The sequence below is a fragment of the Bombina bombina genome, chromosome 1 (genome assembly GCF_027579735.1).
Source record: "Bombina bombina isolate aBomBom1 chromosome 1, aBomBom1.pri, whole genome shotgun sequence".
NCBI classification, from domain to species: domain Eukaryota; kingdom Metazoa; phylum Chordata; class Amphibia; order Anura; family Bombinatoridae; genus Bombina; species Bombina bombina.
Genome location: NC_069499.1, coordinates 639,133,103 through 639,155,590, shown reverse-complemented (window position 1 = coordinate 639,155,590; position 22,488 = coordinate 639,133,103). Strand labels below are relative to the sequence as shown.

The 22,488-nt window shown below is 36.9% G+C and overlaps 2 protein-coding genes across 2 annotated transcripts in view; both read left to right on the top strand.

Annotated features, from left to right (window-relative positions):
* SNX12 (sorting nexin 12) overlaps window positions 1–14,429 on the top strand; it is a 38,254-nt gene extending 23,825 nt beyond the window's left edge. The window contains exon 4 of the mRNA XM_053699082.1: window positions 13,324–14,429. Within this exon, the coding sequence (XP_053555057.1) occupies window positions 13,324–13,426 (103 nt within the window). The 3' untranslated portion in view covers window positions 13,427–14,429. The remainder of the gene's footprint in view (window positions 1–13,323) is intronic.
* A 282-nt stretch (window positions 14,430–14,711) lies between these two features.
* The window catches only part of LOC128660220 (uncharacterized), an 87,010-nt gene continuing 79,233 nt past the window's right edge, over window positions 14,712–22,488 (top strand). The window contains exon 1 of the mRNA XM_053713960.1: window positions 14,712–14,957. Within this exon, the coding sequence (XP_053569935.1) occupies window positions 14,955–14,957 (3 nt within the window). The 5' untranslated portion in view covers window positions 14,712–14,954. The remainder of the gene's footprint in view (window positions 14,958–22,488) is intronic.

The following is a 22,488-nucleotide window of genomic DNA, read 5'->3' as shown; positions in this document are numbered from 1 at the left end:
AAACAAGATAGATAATAGAAATAAATTGTAAAGTTATTTAAAATCACATACTCTAAATCATAATTTATTTTTGTCCCTTCAATAAGCTGGATTTAGTGAAGGTTTCTTGAAGTCCCACACATCTTAAAGGAAAACAAGCTGATGCTCTTGTTTTCCAACTTCAAAATCTGCCTCTTTGCTCAAAAACTGGATGACCTTAAAGACACATTAAGCACTAAATAAACGCTACATGGAATGATGCAGTCAAAGAAAAGATTAGTTTATGAATAACAAGTAGATGTATTTTTTAAAGTTTCATTAGCTGTTTAAATAATGACAAAATAAGTGTAACGTTTTAATGTCTTTAAAACAATGGGAGCTGCCATGTTGTAACTTAGGTTACCTTCTCTGCTGTGGCCAATTAGGGACAGCTATAAATAGGTCACTCAAGTGTTCAGCCAATGGCTATGTGGAATATAACAGTACTTCCATTTCTAACCGGAACTGAAAAGGTCACAATTTAAGAATGGAATTACAGGAAAAGGGGACAAAATAAATGAAGTAAATTGCAGTTTTTCTATATATGATTTATCATTTTATGTTACCATCTCAGTGTTTAATGTCCCTTTGTTATCTAAACTTCAATATTTCAAACTGAGCTTTTCCGCTCCCTCCTACATCCAGGATCCCTACCATTTAAATATTAGATCCCTGGCAATGCAACTATCACGTCCTGCCTCATACAAGAGAGAGCTAAGCTTCTAATGCACTCATTCATCATATCTAACCATAACTAGAGCAATTCTATTCTCTCTGATCTAAAAAGCTACTATCTGTCCCCTCTGCAGTCCAACATGAATGATTCTACCAGACTCTCTACATATGTCTCCTCATTTGCTTCACTTGTAGCTACATTGGCTATTCTCAGTCTCAAAAATAAGATTACAAATTTTGACTAGAACATACAAAGCCATTAGTAACATTGCTCCCTCCTATATTGCTGCCTTTGCAGATACTCTACAATCTGTCCACTTTGCTCTGTCCAAGACCGACTTCTCCTTTATTACTTCCTCATATTGCAGGACTTTTCTAGTACTGTCTCTTTGCTGTGAAAAGTTTAAATGTAAACTTGGGACTCTGTTTTCATTGTTCAAGAGCTTTTATATACACGTGTTCAGAGATGCATTTATACATTAAAGGGTTATCAATCTTTTTAAATGCCATCTTTAAAAAAAGAATGTATGAGAAACCTGAATTGTTAAAAGCTTTTATATATATATTTTTTATCTCCAAAAATCTGCTGCAACGACAGACAAGAAAAGTAAGCAGAAGTTCACAATAGAGCTTCCCACAATCCCATAGCAGTAGGCAGACTCTAATTAATTAAAATATTAATCAAAGAAACACGCTCGACAAATCCCATGTGCAATAAACTTTTTGACCTATTGCATGGGCAATTAATCAAATCTTTCATGTTCACCATCTTTATCACAAGGTGTGCACACACTGTCATAATGCTGTTTAGCACAGCGTTTATTTCAATATTTAGGTTATATGATGGGTCATAAAAGCCCTATGCGCATGTGTGAGTCGCAGAACAGGAGCAACTGTGCGTGTAGGGCGCCATGGTTGTTTTACCTAGGTAGAACACCATTATAGGGCTTGCAAAATGAGCCTGTGGGTTTGGCAGTGATACTATTTTGGTATTGAAATTACGGTAGTAAACGGTAAAAAAAACTTTTAATAGATGTTAATTGGAGATTGTAATGTTGTTATACAATGTTTTTAACTATAAAAAAAATGTTTCCTATCCCTTTAACTTCTTTGATTTTCATACCTCCAAGTCCTTCCTTAAAGGGACAGTAAACACTTTGAGATTGTAATATAACCATTTTGATTGTGTAGTAAAAAGAAAATGCTGTAATACACTTTTACTATTTATATTAATTCCTTTACCTGTAGAGGTTTCTATACTAAGAATTGATAGAGAGCACATGACAAACTTCATAAGCCTTACTCAGACAGACCTATGTCCCTAACTGGCTTCAGTAGAAATGGTTAGATACTCTAGCAAAGATTCCTGGTTGGCTTCTCCAAGTAATGCAAGTGAAAAACAATTTATACAATTGTGGTTATAATGCATGTGAAACATTTTCAAACTCGCCCATTGTTTTAGCTTATTGCAAATCTGCAGAAAAATCTTATTACAAGGTGTTTACTGTGCCTTTTAAAGTGATTGTAAACTTTAACAAATTAAAGCCCAGTATCAAATATTAATCTTAAAAACGGGCATTTTAATTCATTAAAGTTTACAATGATGCTTATTTCTTAAAATGCCTTTTTGAGTTATGAAAAACATAATGCCGATCCTCCGCCAGCGCCTGCTGCTTTCATTAGCATATCGATGATTAATCCGTTTTCCTCCAATTGTTGCGTTGCCCTACGAGCTGGACGCAAAAGAGGGCACGCAACGATTGGAGGAAGCCGGATTTGTCTTTTTCTGCTAAAGAAAGTAGGAGCTATGGGCAGAGGATCAGCGTTATGTTTTCTATAACACACAAAAAAAAGCATTGTAAACTTGAATTAAAATTGCCCCTGTTTTTAAGGGTATTATTTCATACTGCGCTTTAATTTAAGTTTTCAATCACTTTAAGCTCACAAGCCCATTTTCCCTGTAACATCACATTGCTTCAGATGATACTCTATGCACCTAATCCTGTGCAGTAAGATGATGCTTTATAAATTTGATGATTAATACTTGGCAAGGCAGAATTTTAGTGTATGGATAGTACAGGTAACCTCTGGTCATCTAGTTCTTTTAAACATTAATAAGGATAAAGAAACCACATATAAGCATTTATCAAAATCCTCCCTGTTGGTCTCTGTATATTTTCTGTAAACATTTTCAGACTGCTTGGAACTCAAGAATACTGCGAGAAAGTTAGGAAGGTTGTTTTCAATTTTCTGAATAGGCGTTACCCTGTTACCTTCAATCAGCGCAGAGGTAGACTTGATCTGTTGGTTAAGGCTAGAAAGCCTCATTTTACTTCAGCAAAAACTAATTCAACATTTAAAATATACTTATGTGTCTTAAAGCTTGAAATACTTTAGGTGAGTGTGAAGCATTAAACCTAACACTTTGTGCTCTGTGTTGTCTGATCAAAGATTGCAACTTAAAGGACATAAAACCCAAAGTTTTCTTTCATGATTCAGACCGCGCATTACAATTTTAAACAACTTTCTAATTTACTTCTATTATCTTATTTACTTTGTTCTTTCTGTATCTGTTTGTTGAAAAGCATATCTATATATTCTCAGGAGCTGGGAACTAGCTGCTGATTGGTGGCTGCACATATATTTCGCTTGTCATTGGCATTCAGGTGTGTTCAGCTAGCTCCCAGTAGTGCATTGCTGCTCCTTTAATAAATTGTACCAAGAGAATGAAGTAAAATGGAAAGTTGTTTACAATTGTATGCGCTATCTGAATAATGAGAGGAACATTTTGGGTTTCATATTGTTTTATGTCTGGCAGACTCTTATGTGTATCATTGTAACCGCAGTGTCAAACTCTTCTTTTGTTATTTTTCACCTAAAAGAAGAGGAATAAAGTTTTATATCACACGTATCCCTTATCTCTAAATATACCATCAGTTTCTAATCATTTGTTAACTGCTTCAGTGAAGATGAGTTATTTTCTTGGAAGAAGGAAACTAGGTATTTTTGGACTTCGCTCACTTACCAGGCTGTTGTCTGGATGGTAGGTCCCTTTTTATAAATGAAGTTTGTCATTGAACACCTAAAAATGTTCAGAGTTGTAGACTTCTCTGGGAGGAATACCAGCAATGAACACCACTCTTTTAAAAATAGGCAAAGGATGATTTCAATGTTTACCATAGCCTCTGCATTGAAGCATCAATAAAATAGAAGACACATTTGTATATTGTTGTTCAAGGTTAGAATTATCATTTACATAAACAAATGTGATGGTGCACAAAAAAGGATAAAAGTCCCAGGTAATCACGGTGGTAATGCTCAGCAGGTGAACCTCAGGGAAAAAAAAGGAGAAACGCATATAGTAAAGTTCTGTGGTTATGTGAAATGTACAGCAGAACCTAGAAAAGGTACTCACATTGTCTAGTCTAGAGCTTCAAAATCAAGCTCTAGATATATAGGCACAGGAAGTTCCTAATAGGAGGCAAGGCAAAGAAGGATGTTCCAGCTCCAAAGAATAGATCAGAAGTGGTTAAAAAGTATAACAAATTTATTAAAAACAAGGCGTATAATGAAAATGGATTAGTTCAGATCCTGCCATTCTAAAAAATCAAACGGTAAAGTAGGTGCTGTAATACATATATAATCTCTACTATCCCAATATAATAATATAATTTCACTACATGATAATTGTAAAGAACAAAAAACAAGATATAAACTTGCTTAAATCATAATATAAGAAATAATAAAATACAATCCGCCGCCTTTGTGATGTCACTACTGCAACGATCGTTGGACCTGTGGTTGGTGAAACGATCGTTGGAGTAGTGATGTCACAAAAGGGACGGAGCCTTGTTAGTTACCGGACTAATAGAGCATTCATTGGACATTATGATACAGTTTTTTGTTTGTAGTAGTCTATGATTGGGACACTCATTATATGCCTTGCAACTTGTTTTTAATAATTTTTTTATACTTTTTAACCACTTCTGGAACATCCTTCTTTGCCCTGCCTCCTATTAGGAATTTCCTGTGCCTATATATCTAGAGCTTGATTTTGAAGCTCTAGATAATGTGAGTACCTTTTCTAGGTTCTGCTGTAAATTTCACATAACCACAGAACTTCACTATATGTGATTCTCTTTTTCCCTGAGGTTCACCTGCTGAGCATTACCACCGTGATTACCTGGGACTTTGATCCTTTTTTGTGCACCATCACATTTTGTTTTTGTATTTTATTTCTTATATTGTGATTTAAGCAAGTTTATATATATATATATGTTTTTTTTTGTTCTTTAGAATTAACATTTAGTGAAATTGTATTTATTGTGATAGTAGAGATCAGATATGTATTACAGCACCTACTTTACAGTTTATGATATTTCATGATGGCAGGATCTGAACTCATCCATTTTCCAGGCAGGAATTACCCATTCATACTCATTTATTATCCACAGTTTTAAAATTAGTACAAAATGTAAATCCTGATATGTCAGCAGTCCACTTCAGAGACCAACTTTTACTCTTCCCATGGATCACGTGCAATTCAGAAAAATCATCCATGTAGGAACATAGATTCTGAGGCCCTGGCTTCACATGACATATTTTACAATTATAAAACTGTTCATACTTTTAGTGTGTGTTTTTTTTTTTTTCTTTCTTCGTGATGAGGCAACTTCTATGTGATCGGATTCTGTTATTTTGAGTAATACGTTAAAAAAAGACTAGGGTTAAAGGTATGATCCACTGTTGAGAAAATACCATTTCTAAAAGCAAGGTTTGCTAAAAGTACCTTTTTTACCAAGGGATAAAAAAAATCCCATACCATAGACATTGTGTACTCCAAACATGAGGTGTATCCATTTAATTAAAAACTAGTTTGGGGATTTAAAGAGGAATACAATTGCACTGGCTAGTTAAATAACTAGTTGTTGCTTAGTCTTATATATATTTTTTTAAATTATATAATCTCTAATCTTTATTAGGTTCCTGAAGAATCAACATCTGTAGTTGATCGGCTTATTCAGTTTAGGCAAATACCTAAAGGGACAGTCAACACCAGAATTTTTGTTTTAAAAGATAGATAATCCCCTAATTACCAATTCCCCAGTTTTGCATAACCAACACTGTTATAATTATACACGTTTTACCTCTGTAATTACCTTGTATCTAAGCCTCAGCAGACTGCCCCCTTATTTCAGTTCTTTTGACAGACTTGCATTTTAGCCAATCAGAGCTGTCTCCATGGTAAGTTCACGTGCATGAGCTCAATGTTATCTATATGAAACACATGAACTAATTCCCTCTAGTGGTGAAAAACTGTCAAAAAAAAAAAAAAAAAACTGTCAAAATTCATTTATATTAGAGGCGGCCTTCAAGGTCTAAGAAATTAGCATATGAACCTCCTAGGTTTAGCTTTCAACTAAGAATACCAAGAGAACAAATCAAAATTGGTGATAAAAGTAAATTGGAAAGTTGTTTAAAATTACATGCCCTATCTGAATCATGAAAGTTTTTTTTTTTTTTGGACTTGACTGTCCCTTTTAAAGGACCACTAACTTAAAGATAAACATGGGGCAAAAAAAAACAAAAAAAACTTTTCTGGCAGATACTTAGTCCAGGATGGTTTACATAACGGTCAAGCAGATACCTTCAATTGAAGCATACTTTAAGATTGGTCATCCATTCAGATTACCTTTGTTAGAGGCTGACAAAAAGCTGGTTGAGCCATTCTACTACACTGGCAGTTGAATTTGGGACAGTAAGTATTTTTCAATTTTCTTACCCTTAATGACAATGGCTATTTTTACATTTCTGCAGTGTTTGTGTTTAGCTGTAATTTTCCTCTTACTCATTTACTGTACCCACACATATTATATACCGTTTTTCTCGCCATTAAGTGGACTTTCTAAAGATACCATTATTTTCATCATATCTTATAATTTACTAAAAAAAAAAAAATAAAATATGAGGAAAAAATGGAAAAAAACACACTTTTTCTAACTTTGACCCCCAAAATCTGTTACACATCTACAATCACCAAAAAACACCCATGCTAAATAGTTTCTAAATTTTGTCCTGAGTTTAGAAATACCCAATGTTTACATGTTCTTAGCTTTTTTTGCAAGTTATAGGGCCATAAATACAAGTAGCACTTCGCTATTTCCAAACCACTTTTTTTCAAAATTAGCGCTAGTTACATTGGAACCCTGATATCTGTCAGGAATACCTGAATATCCCTTGACATGTATATATTTTTTGTTAGAAGACAACCCAAAGTATTGATCTAGGCACATTTTGGTATATTTTATTCCACCATTTCACCGCCAAATGCGAGCAAATAAAAAAAAAAACTTTACATTTTTCACAATTTTAGGTTTCTCACTGAAATTATTTACAAACAGCTTGTGCTATTATGGCACAAATTGTTGTAAAAGCTTCTTTGGGATCCCCTTTGTTCAGAAATAGCAGACTTATATGGCTTTGGCATTGCTTTTTTGTAATTAGAAGGCCGCTAAATGCTGCTGCGCACCACACTTAAATTATGCCCAGCAGTGAAGGGGTTAATTAGGTAGGTTGTAGGGCGCTTGCAGGGTTAATTTTAGCTTTAGGGTAGAGATCAGCCTCCCACCTGACACATCCCACCCCCTGATCCCTCCCAAACAGCTCTCTTCCCTCCCCCACCCCACAAATGTCCCCGCCATCTTAAGTACTGGCAGAAAGTCTGCCAGTACTAAATAAAAGGAGTTTTTTTTTTTTGTTTTTTTTTTATAAAAAAAATAAAATTATTTTAGCTGTGATGGACTCCTGCCTTAGCCCCAACCTCCATGATCCCCCCCCCCCCCAGCTCTCTAACCCTCTCCCCTATCTAATTGCGGCCATCTTGGGTACTGGCAGCTGTCTGCCAGTACCCAATTTGCACAAAATCAAAAGTATTTTTTTCTTTTTTTCTTTTTTGGGGGTTTTTCTGTAGTGTAGCAGCCCCCCACAATACCCCTACCCCCCTCCCCCTCCCAGATCCTTTTATATGATTTAAAAAAAAATCTTTCCCCCCCCCCCTCTTCCCTCATTGGTGTCAGTGGCCAGCTAATGCGCGCGCACGCTCCCGGCACCCGGCGTGCACATTGCACTTCTAGGAACCAGATGCCGGGTAGCGATGGGCCGTCCACCCACCTCCCTGTTGCGCTCCCACCCACCAACGAACTACCGGTGCAGAGAGGGCCACAGAGTGGCCCTCTCTGCATCGGAGTCTTCTAAAAAGGTATTGCAGGATGCCTCCATATGGAGGCATCACTGCAATACCCTGAGAGCTGCTGGAAGCGATTGCGATCGCTTCCAGCACTCTCCTAGACAACTGACGTACCAGGTACGTCCATTGTCATTAACTACTTGTTAATGCATGACGTACCTGGTACGTCAGTTGTCATTAAGGGGTTAAGAAACAGTCTAGTCAAAATGATACTTTCAGGATTTAGATAGGGAATGCAACTTTCCAATTTACTTTTATCATCAAATTTGCTTTGTTCTCTTGGTATTCTTTTTTTGAAACCTAAAACTAGGTAGACTCATATGCTAAATTCTAAGACTTTGAAGACAACCACTTTTTTTTTTTTTACAGCTAGACAGAACTAGTTCATGTGTGCTAAATAGATAACATTGTGCTCACTACTGTGGCGTTATTGAGTCAGCACTTATTGGCTAAAATGCAATATCAATTCTGGAGTAGACTGTCCCTTTTAACTATCATTCTTCTGAACTTACAAAATGATTTAGTTTGTTTGCAATAAAACGCTACATGGATTTTCTGAACTAGGATAAGGCAACTTTTTGATTTTGGCTTTTCTTGAATCCTTATTCTTTATACCCAAAATATTTTATACTCAGAAAATGTTGACATTTTCTTTCTTTATTAAAAGTAATACCAAGGCCTCCATTACATATGCAGCGTTGCCCGCAAAAGCCGGCGACGCCGGTTTTATCGCGGGTTTGGTATCCTATATACAGCGCCGCATATAAATGCGGCACTTATATTTCACCTGTTGCCCGCAATTTTTACTCCCATAAGCTAACATGGGACCGCGTCGTAAATCGGTATCCTATATACAGCGCAAGGACTTACGTGGCGAAAATGGAGAAGTCTTGCATCATTTTTACCCTGCCATAAAAGGCAGCCGTAGCAAGCCTTGCGCTGCGTATTGGAGCACCGTAACTCCCGAAAATGCCTGCAAAAAACACCTAACGCATGCGCAATGTCTATCTACCTGTCAACCGCAATCCCCCACCGCAATAACTAATAGTCTATTAACCCCTATATCCGCCATCAAACCCACACCACAAGTAATAACTAAATTATTAACCCCTAAACCGACATAGCCCACAACGCCATTAACCTATTCAAGTATTAACCCCATAAACCTCCATAGCCCACATAGCCTATTAAATGTATTAACCCCTAATCTGCCGCCACCACTATAATAAAGTTATTAACCCCTAAACCCCCCCTAACTTAAATATTATTTAAATACATCTAAATAAATTTACTATTATTAACTCAATTATTCCTATTTAAAACGAAATACTTGCCTATAAAATAAACCCTAAGATAGCTACAATATAATTAATAATTACATTGTAGCTATTTTAGGATTGATTTTTTATTTTACAGGCAAGTTTGTATTTATTTTAACTAGGTAGAATAGTTATTAAATAGTTATTAACTATTTATTAGCTACCTAGTTAAAATAAATTCAAATTGACCTGTGAAATAAATCCTAACCTAAGTTACAATTACACCTAATACTACACTATCATTAAATAAATTAACTACAATTACCTAAAATCAAATACAATTAAATTAAATAAACTACAAAAAAACCCCCCACTAAATTACAGAAAATTAAAAAAAATTACAAGAAGTTTAAACTAATTACACCTAATCAAAGCCCCCAAAATAATAAAATTCCCTACCCTATACTAAATTACAAATAGCCCTTAAAAGGGCTTTTTGCGGGGCATTGCCCCAAAGTAATCTGCTCTTTTACCTGTAAAAAAAAATACAATAACCCTCCCCCCCAACATTAAAACCCACACACCCAACCCTACTCTAAAACCCACACAATCTCCCCCTTAAAAAAACCTAACACTAACCCCTTGAAGATCACCCTACCTTGAGCGTCTTCACGGGCACAAGTGGACCTCCGATGCGGGCAGAATTCTTCATCCGATCCGGGCAGAAGAGGACCTCCAGATGGGCAGAAGTCTTCATCCAGCCCATCCAGAGCGGGTCCATCTTCAATCCAGCCGACGTGGAGCATCCTTCCAGCACGACGACTACCCGACGAATGAATATTCCTTTTAAATGACGTCATCCAAGATGGCGTCCCTTGAATTCCGATTGGCTGATAGGATTCTATCAGCCAATCGGAATTAAGGTAGGAAAAATCCTATTGGCTGATGCAGTCAGCCAATCGGAATGATGTTCAATCCGATTGGCTGATCCAATCAGCCAATAGGATTTTTCCTACCTTAATTCCGATTGGCTGATAGAATCCTATCAGCCAATCGGAATTCAAGGGACGCCATCTTGGATGACGTCATTTAAAGGAATATTCATTTGTCGGGTAGTCGTGCTGGAAGGATGCTCCGCGTCGGCTGGATTGAAGATGGACCGGCTCCGCTCCGGATGGATGAAGATAGAAGATGCCGGCTGGATGAAGACTTCTACCCATCTGGAGGTCCTCTTCTGCCCAGATCGGGTGAAGACTTCTGCTCGGATCGGAGGACCACTTGTGCCTGGCTGGGTGAAGACGGCTCAAGGTAGGGTTATCTTCAAGGGGTTAGTGTTAGGTTTTTTTAAGGGGGATTGGGTGGGTTTTAGAGTAGGGTTGGGTGTGTGGGTGGTGGGTTTTAATGTTGGGGGGTATTGTATTTTTTTTTACAGGTAAAAGAGCTGATTACTTTGGGGCAATGCCCCGCAAAAAAGCCCTTTTAAGGGCTATTTGTAATTTTAGTATAGGGTAGGGAATTTTATTATTTTGGGGGGCTTTTTTATTTTATTAGGGGGCTTAGATTAGGTGTAATTAGTTTAAAATTCTTGCAATTTTTTTTATTTTCTGTAATTTAGGGTTTTGTTTTTTTTGTTGTTTATTTTATTTAATTGTAGGTAATTGTAGTTAATTAATTTAATTTATTTAATGATAGTGTAGTGTTAGGTGTAATTGTAACTTAGGTTAGGATTTATTTTACAGGTCAATGTGTATTTATTTTAACTAGGTAGCTATTAAATAGTTAATAACTATTTAATAACTATTCTACCTAGTTAAAATAAATACAAATTTGCCTGTAAAATAAAAATCAATCCTAAAATAGCTACAATGTAATTAATTATATTGTAGCTATCTTAGGGTTTATTTTATAGGTATTTAGTTTTAAATAGGAATAATTGAGTTAATAATAGTAAATTTATTTAGATGTATTTAAGTTGGGGAGGGTTAGACTTAGGTTTAGGGGTTATTACATTTAATAGGCTATGTGGGCTATGGCAGTTTAGGGGTTAATAGTTGATTAGGTTAATGGCGTTGTGGGCTATGGCAGTTTAGGGGTTAATAATTTAGTTCTTACTTGCGGTGTGGGTTTGATGGCGGATATAGGGGTTTATAGTTTAAATATGCATATTGCGTTGTGGGGGGTTGTCGGTCTAGGGGTTAATACATTTATTATTAGTAGTGAGAGGGAGGATTGCGGATATAGGGGTATACGTGTCGGGCTTATTTTTGGGAGGCGTGTTAGACTGTTATGGGAGATTTAAAATTATCTTTACTTTTCTTAGATGCCTGCAGTTTCTAAAGTGCCGTCACTGGCGACTCCAGAAATGTGAATTTACGCTTATTTCTGGACATCGCTAGTTTATCCGACTTACGGCACTTAGGAAATGCCGGAACCATATATGTAATACCCGATGTGCGAGGTGAAATTACCGGCGGCGCAGGTTTCCACGCTTGCGCCAAAACCTGCGCTGTATATTTGATTGCGCCCCAAGTAAGGATTTCCTTTTATTTGACTGTCAAGCATGGCCTGGATGCTGCAAGACATTTGGCAAGCTAAGCTTCATTCTATACTTTTAAGGGGATTATAACCCCCATCTCCACTTGTATTCATTCAGCTTTATTCTACCTCTACTTGTGAAGTCTTTATTTTTTTTAATATTTAAAATTGCTAATTTCACTAAATCTATAACTTTGTTCTATGTAGGAAAGGACATAGTGAATGGCATTTGAAAATGTTCTTCTATTACATTTATCTCCACTGAGAAAACTTGAGAATATGGTTTTGTAAATGTGTTCATTAGCACCAGGTACTAAGTCCCCCTCATCATTCTTCCATGCATTTCTGTCTTTGCTATTGACCCATTAGTAAGGATTGTTGCATGTGATGTCACTGTGTAACATAAGAGTGACAGCATATAGAGGTCTGTCTTTGCATTTCTTTAGTGTGGAAGTGCACGCTACTTTTTCTTTGTCACTGTTTTGTTTAATGTTGTTGGTGTTCTTTTCCTCCATAGCTTTATGTATGAAGTTAGAGGAGGTTGCTAGCATATAGGAAAACCTCTTTATTGATGTTTAAATTCCGAACTTCTACCTTAGCAGAGAAACTACTTGCCCATAACTACAGGACATTTACTTTATATACTTTCATTATGAATTATTTGATAGACCCTAAAACCCACATTTTTTTTTTTCTTTTGTGATTCAGATAAAGCATGCAATTTTAAACAACTTTCCAATTTTCTTATGTTATTTTTGCATAGTTCTGTTGGTGGTTTCCATTGTTAAAGAGTAACCTTAGGTGAGCTCAGAATTGTGCACGTGTCTAGCCATCTGGCACCAGTGTGTGCAATATTGTTTATAGTAATGTTATACTGCATGTAGCTACAACGACTGCTATAGACACATGCATGCTCCTGAGCTCCTATTGGCCTACCCAGATTTACTCTTCAACAAAGGATACTGAGAGAACAAAGCAAATTGGAAAGTTGTTTTAAATCACATGCTCTGTCATGGAAGCTTAATTTTGACTTTACTGTCCCTAGTTCTAACAGAAGGAGCCCAAAAACAATCAGATTAATTTAGTAGTTTTCTCCCCAGAACATTTTCACAGCCGGATGGCAACCTTGTTTTGTTCCTGTCACTGTTTTTAACCTTTTAAAGCCGTTATGCCGTTCCATTCCGTCATAATTAGACTGGGCTTTAAAGCCGTTATGACGGAATGGAACGTCATAACTAACGGCTGTCCTGAAGCCTTCTGTGCTTCAGGGATTTAATCGCGGTCTGGAGGGCGTTCCTAGGATTGTAGGGACGCCCCCCAGATGCGATCCAATAATTGAAATCTCGCGATCGTATGCACGATCGCGTAGTTTCAATTTGTCTACATCGGAACAGTTGTTCCGATGTAGGCACTTTAACCCTGTCACGAAAGGGTTAAAACTCCCTGTGTTGCCTATTTGTGTACTGTGAGCAGTAAATAACATCAGAACAATCATATGGTCTGGAAATACAATATCCTCAGTATAATGTTTGCTTTTCTGTATTTATCATATTTTTCTCTTTTTTTTTTTTTTTTTTTTATCTTTTTCAGGATTGCTGGACATCCTCTTGCCCAGAATGAACGTTGTCTGCATATGTTCTTGCAGGATGAAACCATTGATAGAAGCTATGTGCCAGGAAAAGTGCGCCAATGAGACCAAGGCTCCCCTCTCTATCCCATTCTTATTCCTCAATCCTCTTTTGCCTGCAAAATTACATTTATTTTTACACTAAATCTCCACCCCTGAGTACCTTGCCTATACTTTGTCTGGTACCTCTCTTAACTTTTTGTTCTTTACTCCCTCGCTAAATGTGGTCTAGTGAGAGGAGCAGCAAGCATTAACCTGGCTTATGGCCAAATCTCATGGAGTTTTACTTGGGGGAAAACACACCTGACTACTCTTTTTCTGATATGGGAATGATTTTAAAAATTCTGGATTCAGAGTCACTTCTTCTATCTCTATAATCTGAAACAAAGGGTCAAAAGACTATCATGATTTCCTCACTATTGTTGGCCTTTCACTGTGGGTATCTGCAGGGGGACCATTACCCCAAATGATGACTTCATGTAACTACACTTTTGCTGTATCTCAAATCTGGAAAGGACTGGACTATTCATTCCTCACATATGTAACTACATGCGCTGTGTTTATTTAACGTTCAAAGACCTCAAGCAAACGCATGAACATGTTTCTTTCACACCCCAAAAGCAATGAGTGCCCCTGTTGTTTAGTTTTATGATAGAAAGTGATTTAGCCCTCAGCAGTGATGTGCAAGTGAACAAAAGTTACAGCTCCGGACTAAATCGTATGTGTCTAGCTCAGGACCCCTCATTGCAGTACCAGAACAAGTATTACAGACGGCTGGAATTAATCAGATCCGAGGCCACGTTGATGTAGTTATAGGATATATTATAACCTGGAAAGAGTCAAAGGAGACAATGTCCGTGTGAATGTAAACATGGATTTTAATAACACCGGGAAGACGTCTCACTGCCACCATTACAGTGTGGTACCCAGGGTGTAGAGCGGTCAGCTGTGTTGGGGGGGGGTGTTCCGAGGGAGATGATCTGTTTATACCGCTCTGTGTTCTAGCCCTGGGTTTGTGACCGCCTTTTTGCTGCCTGTGTCTGTGTAAATAAATATATTTCAAAATCAATGTACTCTTTACTGTGGTGTTACTATAAATGGTGTATCGCTTAGAATCGAAGAGTGGAAAAAAAAATACATTTATGTTAACCATTTATTCGTAACCTATTACCTGAACTTTGTTATAACAAATACTCCGCGGTAATAATAGAATACCATGGATTGTGTAGGCGGGTATATTTGACGTACTGAAGAGGGTGTGATTTGTACTGAAGTTTCAGCGTCTGTGATTGGTGATTGCAACGCATGTCACGTGTCTGGGGGACGTCGTTGGTTTGTCACAGAAGTTAGTCACATGTTTTCGATCAGAAGGATTGGGTTAACGTATTTGTCACGTGACCATGCGATACCAATGGTTAGATTGTAAAGGCTTACATGTGATTGGATTGTGTGAGTATGTCACGTGTCAGCCAATGAGAGGTGAGAGCGCAGTTTGAATGTGACCGTTCTGAGGGTGTATGCATTGGATTTGGCAGGTTCAGGGTGGGAGAGTAAGAGCAAGTTCGGCTTGTTTAGTGGTGAAACGCAGTCTGCTATGGTAAGATGGTCTAGATTACTCTGTATGTTATCCTAGGTTTTACTGCAATATTTTGTATTGATTTATCTTCGTGGCAATCCTCCTGTCTTGGGGTAGAGCTACTTGTATGTGCTAATCGCAGTTCCTCAGTGTTATCCATCTGCTTGTTGGTCTTAGCTACCCTGCATTTCCTGTGTTTTAAAGTTTATAAAATTGATGGCCAATTGCGAGATTTTTGTTAAACGGATATGGCATTCCACTCAAAAACGTTGACAGCAAGTCCCGGGTCTCAGCTACTCATTGGCTGATGTGTATAAGACACATAGTCAAGACAAGGTTTGTTTGTTTAATATATGAATGAACATACACTAAACTAACATTAGCTCTCAGATTAAACAGCAAACGTTGTCATGTCCCTTTAATACCTGTGTTCTCAAATACACAAACGTTATTTATTTTTTTTGCACTGTTTCTTTCATATATGTAAGAAACGTAAAATTTCCTTAGAAGATCGCCTACAATAAAAGTCAATTTCCGACCACATGTATTTAACCCTAAATGGTTAACATTTTTCTTTTTCATTACTTGGGTAAAGTTGTGTAAACTTATTTTTTATTAAAGGGATATTAACCCCAAATGTTATTTTGTGATTCAGACAGAACATACAATTTAAAAAAAAAAAAGTTTTCATCTTCTGTTATCAAATTTGCTTTGTCACATTATATTCTTTGTTAAAGGGACATAAAACAAAGTTGGGAGAGGGACAAATATAATATGTACTTTAATTACTTTACCTGCAAATTTATACTGCAGTTCCTCGCTATTAACCTTTATTTTAAGTTTCTGAATTGTACAGCTCTAACTCCCAACACATTTCCTTCTATGACTGTATCTATATCTACCATTGCTTTGGTAGCATGCAGAAGTACAGTGATTACATGCTGGAGCATGCTTAGAAGCAAATAAACAGCTTGAAATAGAATGCCTTTCATTCTAATGCTAAACACTGATAAACAAACAGTTTCCTCTGGAGTTCACTTTCAATATCACTAAAACATGTTAAACAAAACAGGCCCAAGAACTGACCCCTCACTGGAATACTACCCACTTAATCTAAGCATCTTATCAAAGGCAACACATTTTGTGAGTACTACATTTCCTGTCATGCAGTGCTCCATACACCTACTTAGTATCTATTTAAAGTGCCATAAAACATGTTGAGATCTTTGCATATCCTAAAATGACTAATTAAAGTGAAGGTAAAATTTGATGAATGAAAGCCTGTTTTTTGAAAAATACTATTAAAAACAGGGGCACTTTCATTCATCAAAGTTTACAAAGCAGCCGTTTTTTGATTACCTTTGTTTTTTTGACAGTCAGAGCAACTAACCCCCCCGGAGATCATCTCTTCACACGTCATCAATTACTAATCCAGCTTCCTCCAATCACGGCTTTCCCCCAGGGTAGTCATTGTCTGAGGCCATGCCGTGATTGGATGAAGCTGGATTAGTCATTGACGTGTGAAGAGAGGATCTCTGGATGGGGGAAGCTGCTCTAGCTGTCAAAAAAAAAAGGTAAGGTTTTGTTGTTTTTTTTATTTTTTTTATTTTTTTATTAAAATGGCTGCTTTGTAAACTTTGATGAAAGTGCCTCTGTTATTAATAGTATTTTTTAAAAAACCTGCTTTCATTCATCAAAGTTTACCTTCAATTTAATTGGCTATTTTAGGATATACAAAGATCTCAACATGTTTTATGGCACTTTAAATAGATACTAAGTAGGTGTATGGAGCCCTGCGTGACAGGGAATTTAGTATTCACAAAATGTGTTGCCTTTGATAAGATGCTTAGATTAAGTGGGTAGTATTCCAGTGAGGGGTCAGTTCTTGGGCCTCTTGTTTAACATGTTTTAGTGATATTGAAAGTAAACTCCAGAGGAAGCTGTGTTTGTTCCAGGAGGAGTAGCTCAAATGAGCAGTGTTTTTTTTTTAAAAAACAAACAAACAAAACCAAAAAAAAAAAACCCTGAAGGACAGAGCTAATAAATGGGATCTAAAATGTAATGTTGCCAACAGCAGTATGATGCATATGGTGATCCAAAGGCCAATTATAGTCTCAATGGTACGTTGCTACTGTAACTAAAGAGTAACGGGACATGGGAATTATTTCAGGTGATTTAAAATTTGGTAGACCGTGCAGCCAGTAAGGCTAGTCAAATACTTGCTTGCATTTGGGAGGTATAAATAGCAGGGTTCTTATGCCACTTTACGGATTGCTAATAAGGCCTCATCTGGAATATTGTGTACAGTGCTGGAGACCACATCTCCAGAAGGATATAAACTAAAAACTGTCCAAAGGAGGACTACTAAAATAGAACATGGTGTAAAATATAAAACATTCAAAGAAAGACTATTTACTCTAAACTATACATATTTAGATCAGAGAAGGGGGGGGGTGGCATGATAGAAACCTTTAAATATATGAAGGGACAGTTCACCCCAAAACTTTCTCCCCTATAAGTTATTCCCAATGATCCTTTTTACCTGCTAGAGTGTATTAAATTGGTTGCAAGTAGCACCTTTACTCATATTTCAGCATTTGAAATAGCTGATTTAGCTTGTGGTTTCCCAACCTATACTGAAAGTTTTGATACTGGCGTATATGCTATTGACAAGCCTAAGTAAACACAGCCAGCAGAAGAGATTACACCCTCAGTGGGGGGCATGATAGCTAAGTAATAAAATTATAATTTTCCATTGTTCTCTCTATGTATTGAGCTTTGGTGTTCCAGACAAATATAAGATAAGGAAGCAAGTCTGTGTACATGAAAGTGATAACATAATGAGATCTGATATTACCTGAAGCTCAACCCATTGTAATAGGCTGTGGTTTCAAAGCACAAAACCAGCTACTTCAGATACACAAATAAACCAGAAAATCCAATTTCTCAAATATTTTATACTCTGCAGTTGGTATAACAAGTCATTTAAAATACATTTATGGAAAAACAAGTTTAGTGTACTGTCCCTTTAATGGGACAGTTTACCCAAAAACTTTCTCCTTTTTTAATTTGTACCCACTGATCCATTTTACCTTGTGGAGAGTATTAAATTGTTTACAAATAGCTCCTTAGACTTTTATATTGGCATTTGAAATAGTTGATTTAGCCTGTGGTATCCCTACCTATGCTTAAAGTTTCTAGGTATAGGCTATTGACAAACTATGTAAACACAGCCAGCATACGAAATTACACTCCTAGTGGGAGGTGGGAAAGAGCTCTAAAATGTTAATTTTCAATTGTTCTTTCTAAGTATTGTACAGTGATAAGAAAGGAAAGCATTTAAATAAGATATCTGATCTGTCTGCAAGCTTGGCTTATTTTGATGGGCTGTGGTTTCAAAGAGCAAACTCATTTATTTTGCAAAGAGAAGCATAAATGAGAAATTACTTTTTATATTCTGCAGCTTGTATAACAAGTCATGGGGAACACAATTGGGGAAACAATTTTACAGTGAACTGTCCCTTTAAGTGCAAGCTGAAAGTATTTTCCTCAAAAAGTAACAAAACAAGTGGTCACAATCTTAAAGGGATACTAAACCCAATTTTCTTTTTCGTGATTCAGATAGAGCATGCAACTTTCTAATTTACTATTATAATCTTTCTCCGTTCTCTTGCTATTTTTTATTTAAAAAGCAGGAATGCAAAGCTTACGAGCTGGCCCGTTTTTGGTTCAGAACCTGGGTTACGCTTGCTTATTGGTGGCGAAATGTAGCCACCAATAAGCAAGCGCTATCCAGGGTACTGGATACTGGTACCTCCTCGGCTGGGGCACCCAGTGAAAGGGGCTGGGAAACAGGAAGAGCAGACCCTCCCCTACATATGAAAAGACCCATTACATAAACAGGAGCAAGGAGTCTGTAAACGACCATACATCTGATAATGTGAGGCTTGGTTAGGAGTCAGAAAATCAACACAAGGTTATTAAAAATAAGCAAAATTATACATTGTTACTAAAACATTGCCAGATGGGCTCTATAAATGGTTAGTCTACAAAACATTTTATGCAAAGAAAAATCTAGTGTACAATGTACATTTAAAGTACCATAAAACATGTTAATCTGTGCATATCCTAAAAGGGGCTAATTAAAGTGAATGTAAATTTTGATGCTAAAGTGCCCGGTTTTTAAAAATTTAATTAAAAACAGGGGCACTTTAATTCATCAAAATTTACATTTTACTCGTTGTGAATAAATACCTTTTAAACTTGACAGCAGCTCCAGCTTCCCCGGTCGTCGCAAGCATTTCTGATGTTATAAATGATGGATAGGTCACCCTCCAATCACTGCTCCCCCCCCCCCCCCCCCCCGGGGAACCAATGTCTAATTCAACGCCGTGATTGGAGGAAGCTGGATTCCTCATTTTAGACCCACGAAGACGCTTTGTGACGGGTGGAGGAAGCTAGAGCTGCTGTCAAGATTAAAAGGTAAGATTTTTTTTTTTTTCGCAACAGGAGTGAAATGTAATTATGTATTATACCCTACCGTTCTGTTCCAAGCTCCGCCCAACATCCATTTCCTCTCTCTTTAGCTTATAACGTATAGAGCGTTCCACCCGCTCTATACATGCCTACAATGCCCGGGTTAGTAAAATACTGCGCATGCGCAACACTGCGTCATGCAAGCGTCATTGATCTCGGCAACGCGCTTGGTTTTCCAGGGAGAGGAAGTAACCTAACGCATGCGCAGAGCTTTGGAGATAGCGGTGATGTCAAATGACGGCCGCCTAACGGCCAGGAAGTCAATGTGGCCAGGAAGTAGAAAAAAAAAAAACTGGTTGAATCTAACGCTTGTAAGATTGCTGCTAATAAATTAAAAAACTAATAGAGATAAATTTTAAGATTTTGATGAAAGTACCATTGATTTTTGCTGTATTGCAGATAAGTGCACAGTAATACAGCAAAGTTTACCTTCACTTTAAAGTGCCCCTATTTTTAGTCATTTTTTTTTTAAAAACTGGGCACTTAAGCATCAATTTACATTCACTTTAAGTAAAAATAGCTTGCATAAAAATGCTGGGAAGTATTTTAAAATTTTCAAAAATAATAAAAATTAGTTACATAGCCATGCTGTCTGGAGTAGTCTGATCCACGCCCCCTTTATCAGTGTTTAGCATCAGAATCACAGGCATTGTATTTCAGCTGAGTTCACAGCAGCTTATTTGCTTCTAGTCATGCTCCAGCAGATAAGGAGTGTTAAAGTCTTGTATTCTACCAAAGCATAGGTGGGTATAGATACAGCCATAAAAGGAATTGTGGGGGGGGAGTTAGAGCTGTACAATTCAGAAACTTAAAGGGACAGTACACTGTAAAATTATTTTTCCATAAATGTATTTTAAATGACTTGTTATACCAACTGCAGGGTATAAAATATTTGAGAAATTGGATTTTCTGGTTTATTTGTGTATCTGAAGTAGCTGGTTTTGTGCTATGAAACCACAGCCTATTACAATGGGTTGAGCTTCAGGTAATATCAGATCTCATTATGTTATCACTTTCATGTACACAGACTTGCTTCCTTATCTTATATTTGTCTGGAACACCAAAGCTCAATACATAGAGAGAACAATGGAATATTATCATTTTATTACTTAACTATCATGCCCCCCACTGAGGGTGTAATCTCTTCTGCTGACTGTGTTTACTTAGGCTTGTCAATAGCATATACGCCAGTATCAAAACTTTCAGTATAGGTTGGGAAACCACAAGCTAAATCAGCTATTTCAAATGCTGAAAAATGAGTAAAGGAGCTACTTGCAACCAATTTAATACACTCTAGCAGGTAAAAAGGATCATTGGGAATAATTTAAAGGGGAGAAAGTTTTTGGGTGAACTGTCCCTTTAAGAGAAAGGTTTAATGGTGAGGCACTGCAGTATAAATTTGCAGGTAAAGTAATTAAAGTACATATTATAATTTATCTCTATCCCGACTTGTTTTATGTCCCTTTTTAAGTTAGAGGGTAGCATATTCAGGAAAAATGCAAGGAAGCATTTTTTTATTTTCTTTTACAGAAAGGGTGGTGGATTCAAGAAATAAACTTCCAATAGAGGTGGTAAACACGGACTGTAAAAGAATTAAAAAATCCTTGGGGCATGCATAAGGCTATCCTAAGAAAACGGTAACATGTCATTTGGGTAGACTTGATGGGGCCTTTTGATTCTTATCTACTGTCAAATTCTATGTTTCTAAATAATGCTGCTATCTAGTGCTCTTAGGGTATTGTGTTAAATTCTTGCAAAAGTGCTGCCATATAGTGCTCCAGACATGGGCAGGTGTCTGAGCTTACCTCCCTGCTTTTCAACAAAGGATACCAAGAGAACAAGGCAATTTATAGAAGTAAATTAGTTGTTCAAAATCACATGCTCTATGTGAATGTGTGGGGGAAACATTTTGGGTTTCATATCCCTTTTTAACCCCTTAAAGACACATTCCAGTCAAAATTGAAACGCACATAGATTAATTACATAATTGAATAGAAACATATTTACATACTTTGGCAAAAATGTTTCTAGCAAGTTATCACTGTTAGTGTTATCATTTTGCCCTGCATGTGAAGCATAGCTAGATATTCTCCCACATTTTAGATACTGCAGCTGCTCAGACAGCCAGTGGGGCTTGTATCATGTCAGTAATTAACAAATTGAGTCATTACCAGATGGTACAAGCACCTTAGGCGATTTGAGCAAGTGCTGTGTTTAAAATGCTGGTGCACGGTGCATACTAAAATACTTTCTTGAAATAACGAATACATGTATATTGCAAAAAACGTTTTTTACACAAAATTAAAATGTATCAATGTCTATTCCAATTTTTACTAGAATGTCCCTTTAAAGTGACAGTCAACACCAGAAATTGTTGTTTAAAATGATAAATTCTCTAGTTTATCATAACCAACAGTTATAATTCACGTTTTACTTCTGATTACCTTGTATCTAAGCCTCTGCAGACTGCCCTTTTATTTCAGTTCTTGACAGAATTGCATTTTAGCCAATCAGTAATAACTCCTTGGTAGCTCCACGTTCGTGAGCACAGTGTTATCTATATGACAAACATAAACTAACACCCTCTAGTGGTGAAAAATTGTAAATGCCTTCAGATAAGAGGCGGCCTTCAAGGTCTAAGAAATTATCATATGAACCTTCTAGGTTTAGCTTTCAACTAAGAATACCAAGAGGACACAGCAAAATTGGTGATAAAAGTAAATTGGAAAGTTGTTTAAAATGACATGCCCTATTTGAATTATGAAACTTTACTTTGGACTTGACTGTCCCTTCAATGACCATGGACGTACCCTTTATGCCGCTGGTCATTGAATCGGGATTGATATTTTGATAGCGTAGTCTCTTCTAAGATTGTCACCTGAAGGGAGGTCATAATAGTGCAGTTTTGCCGCTCGCAGCGAGACCAGTGCTACTATGACCTGAAAAACCCTTAACAACCAGAGGCGTACAGGGTATTTTGAAAGTTCAATATTAAAAGGACAGTGTACTGTAACAG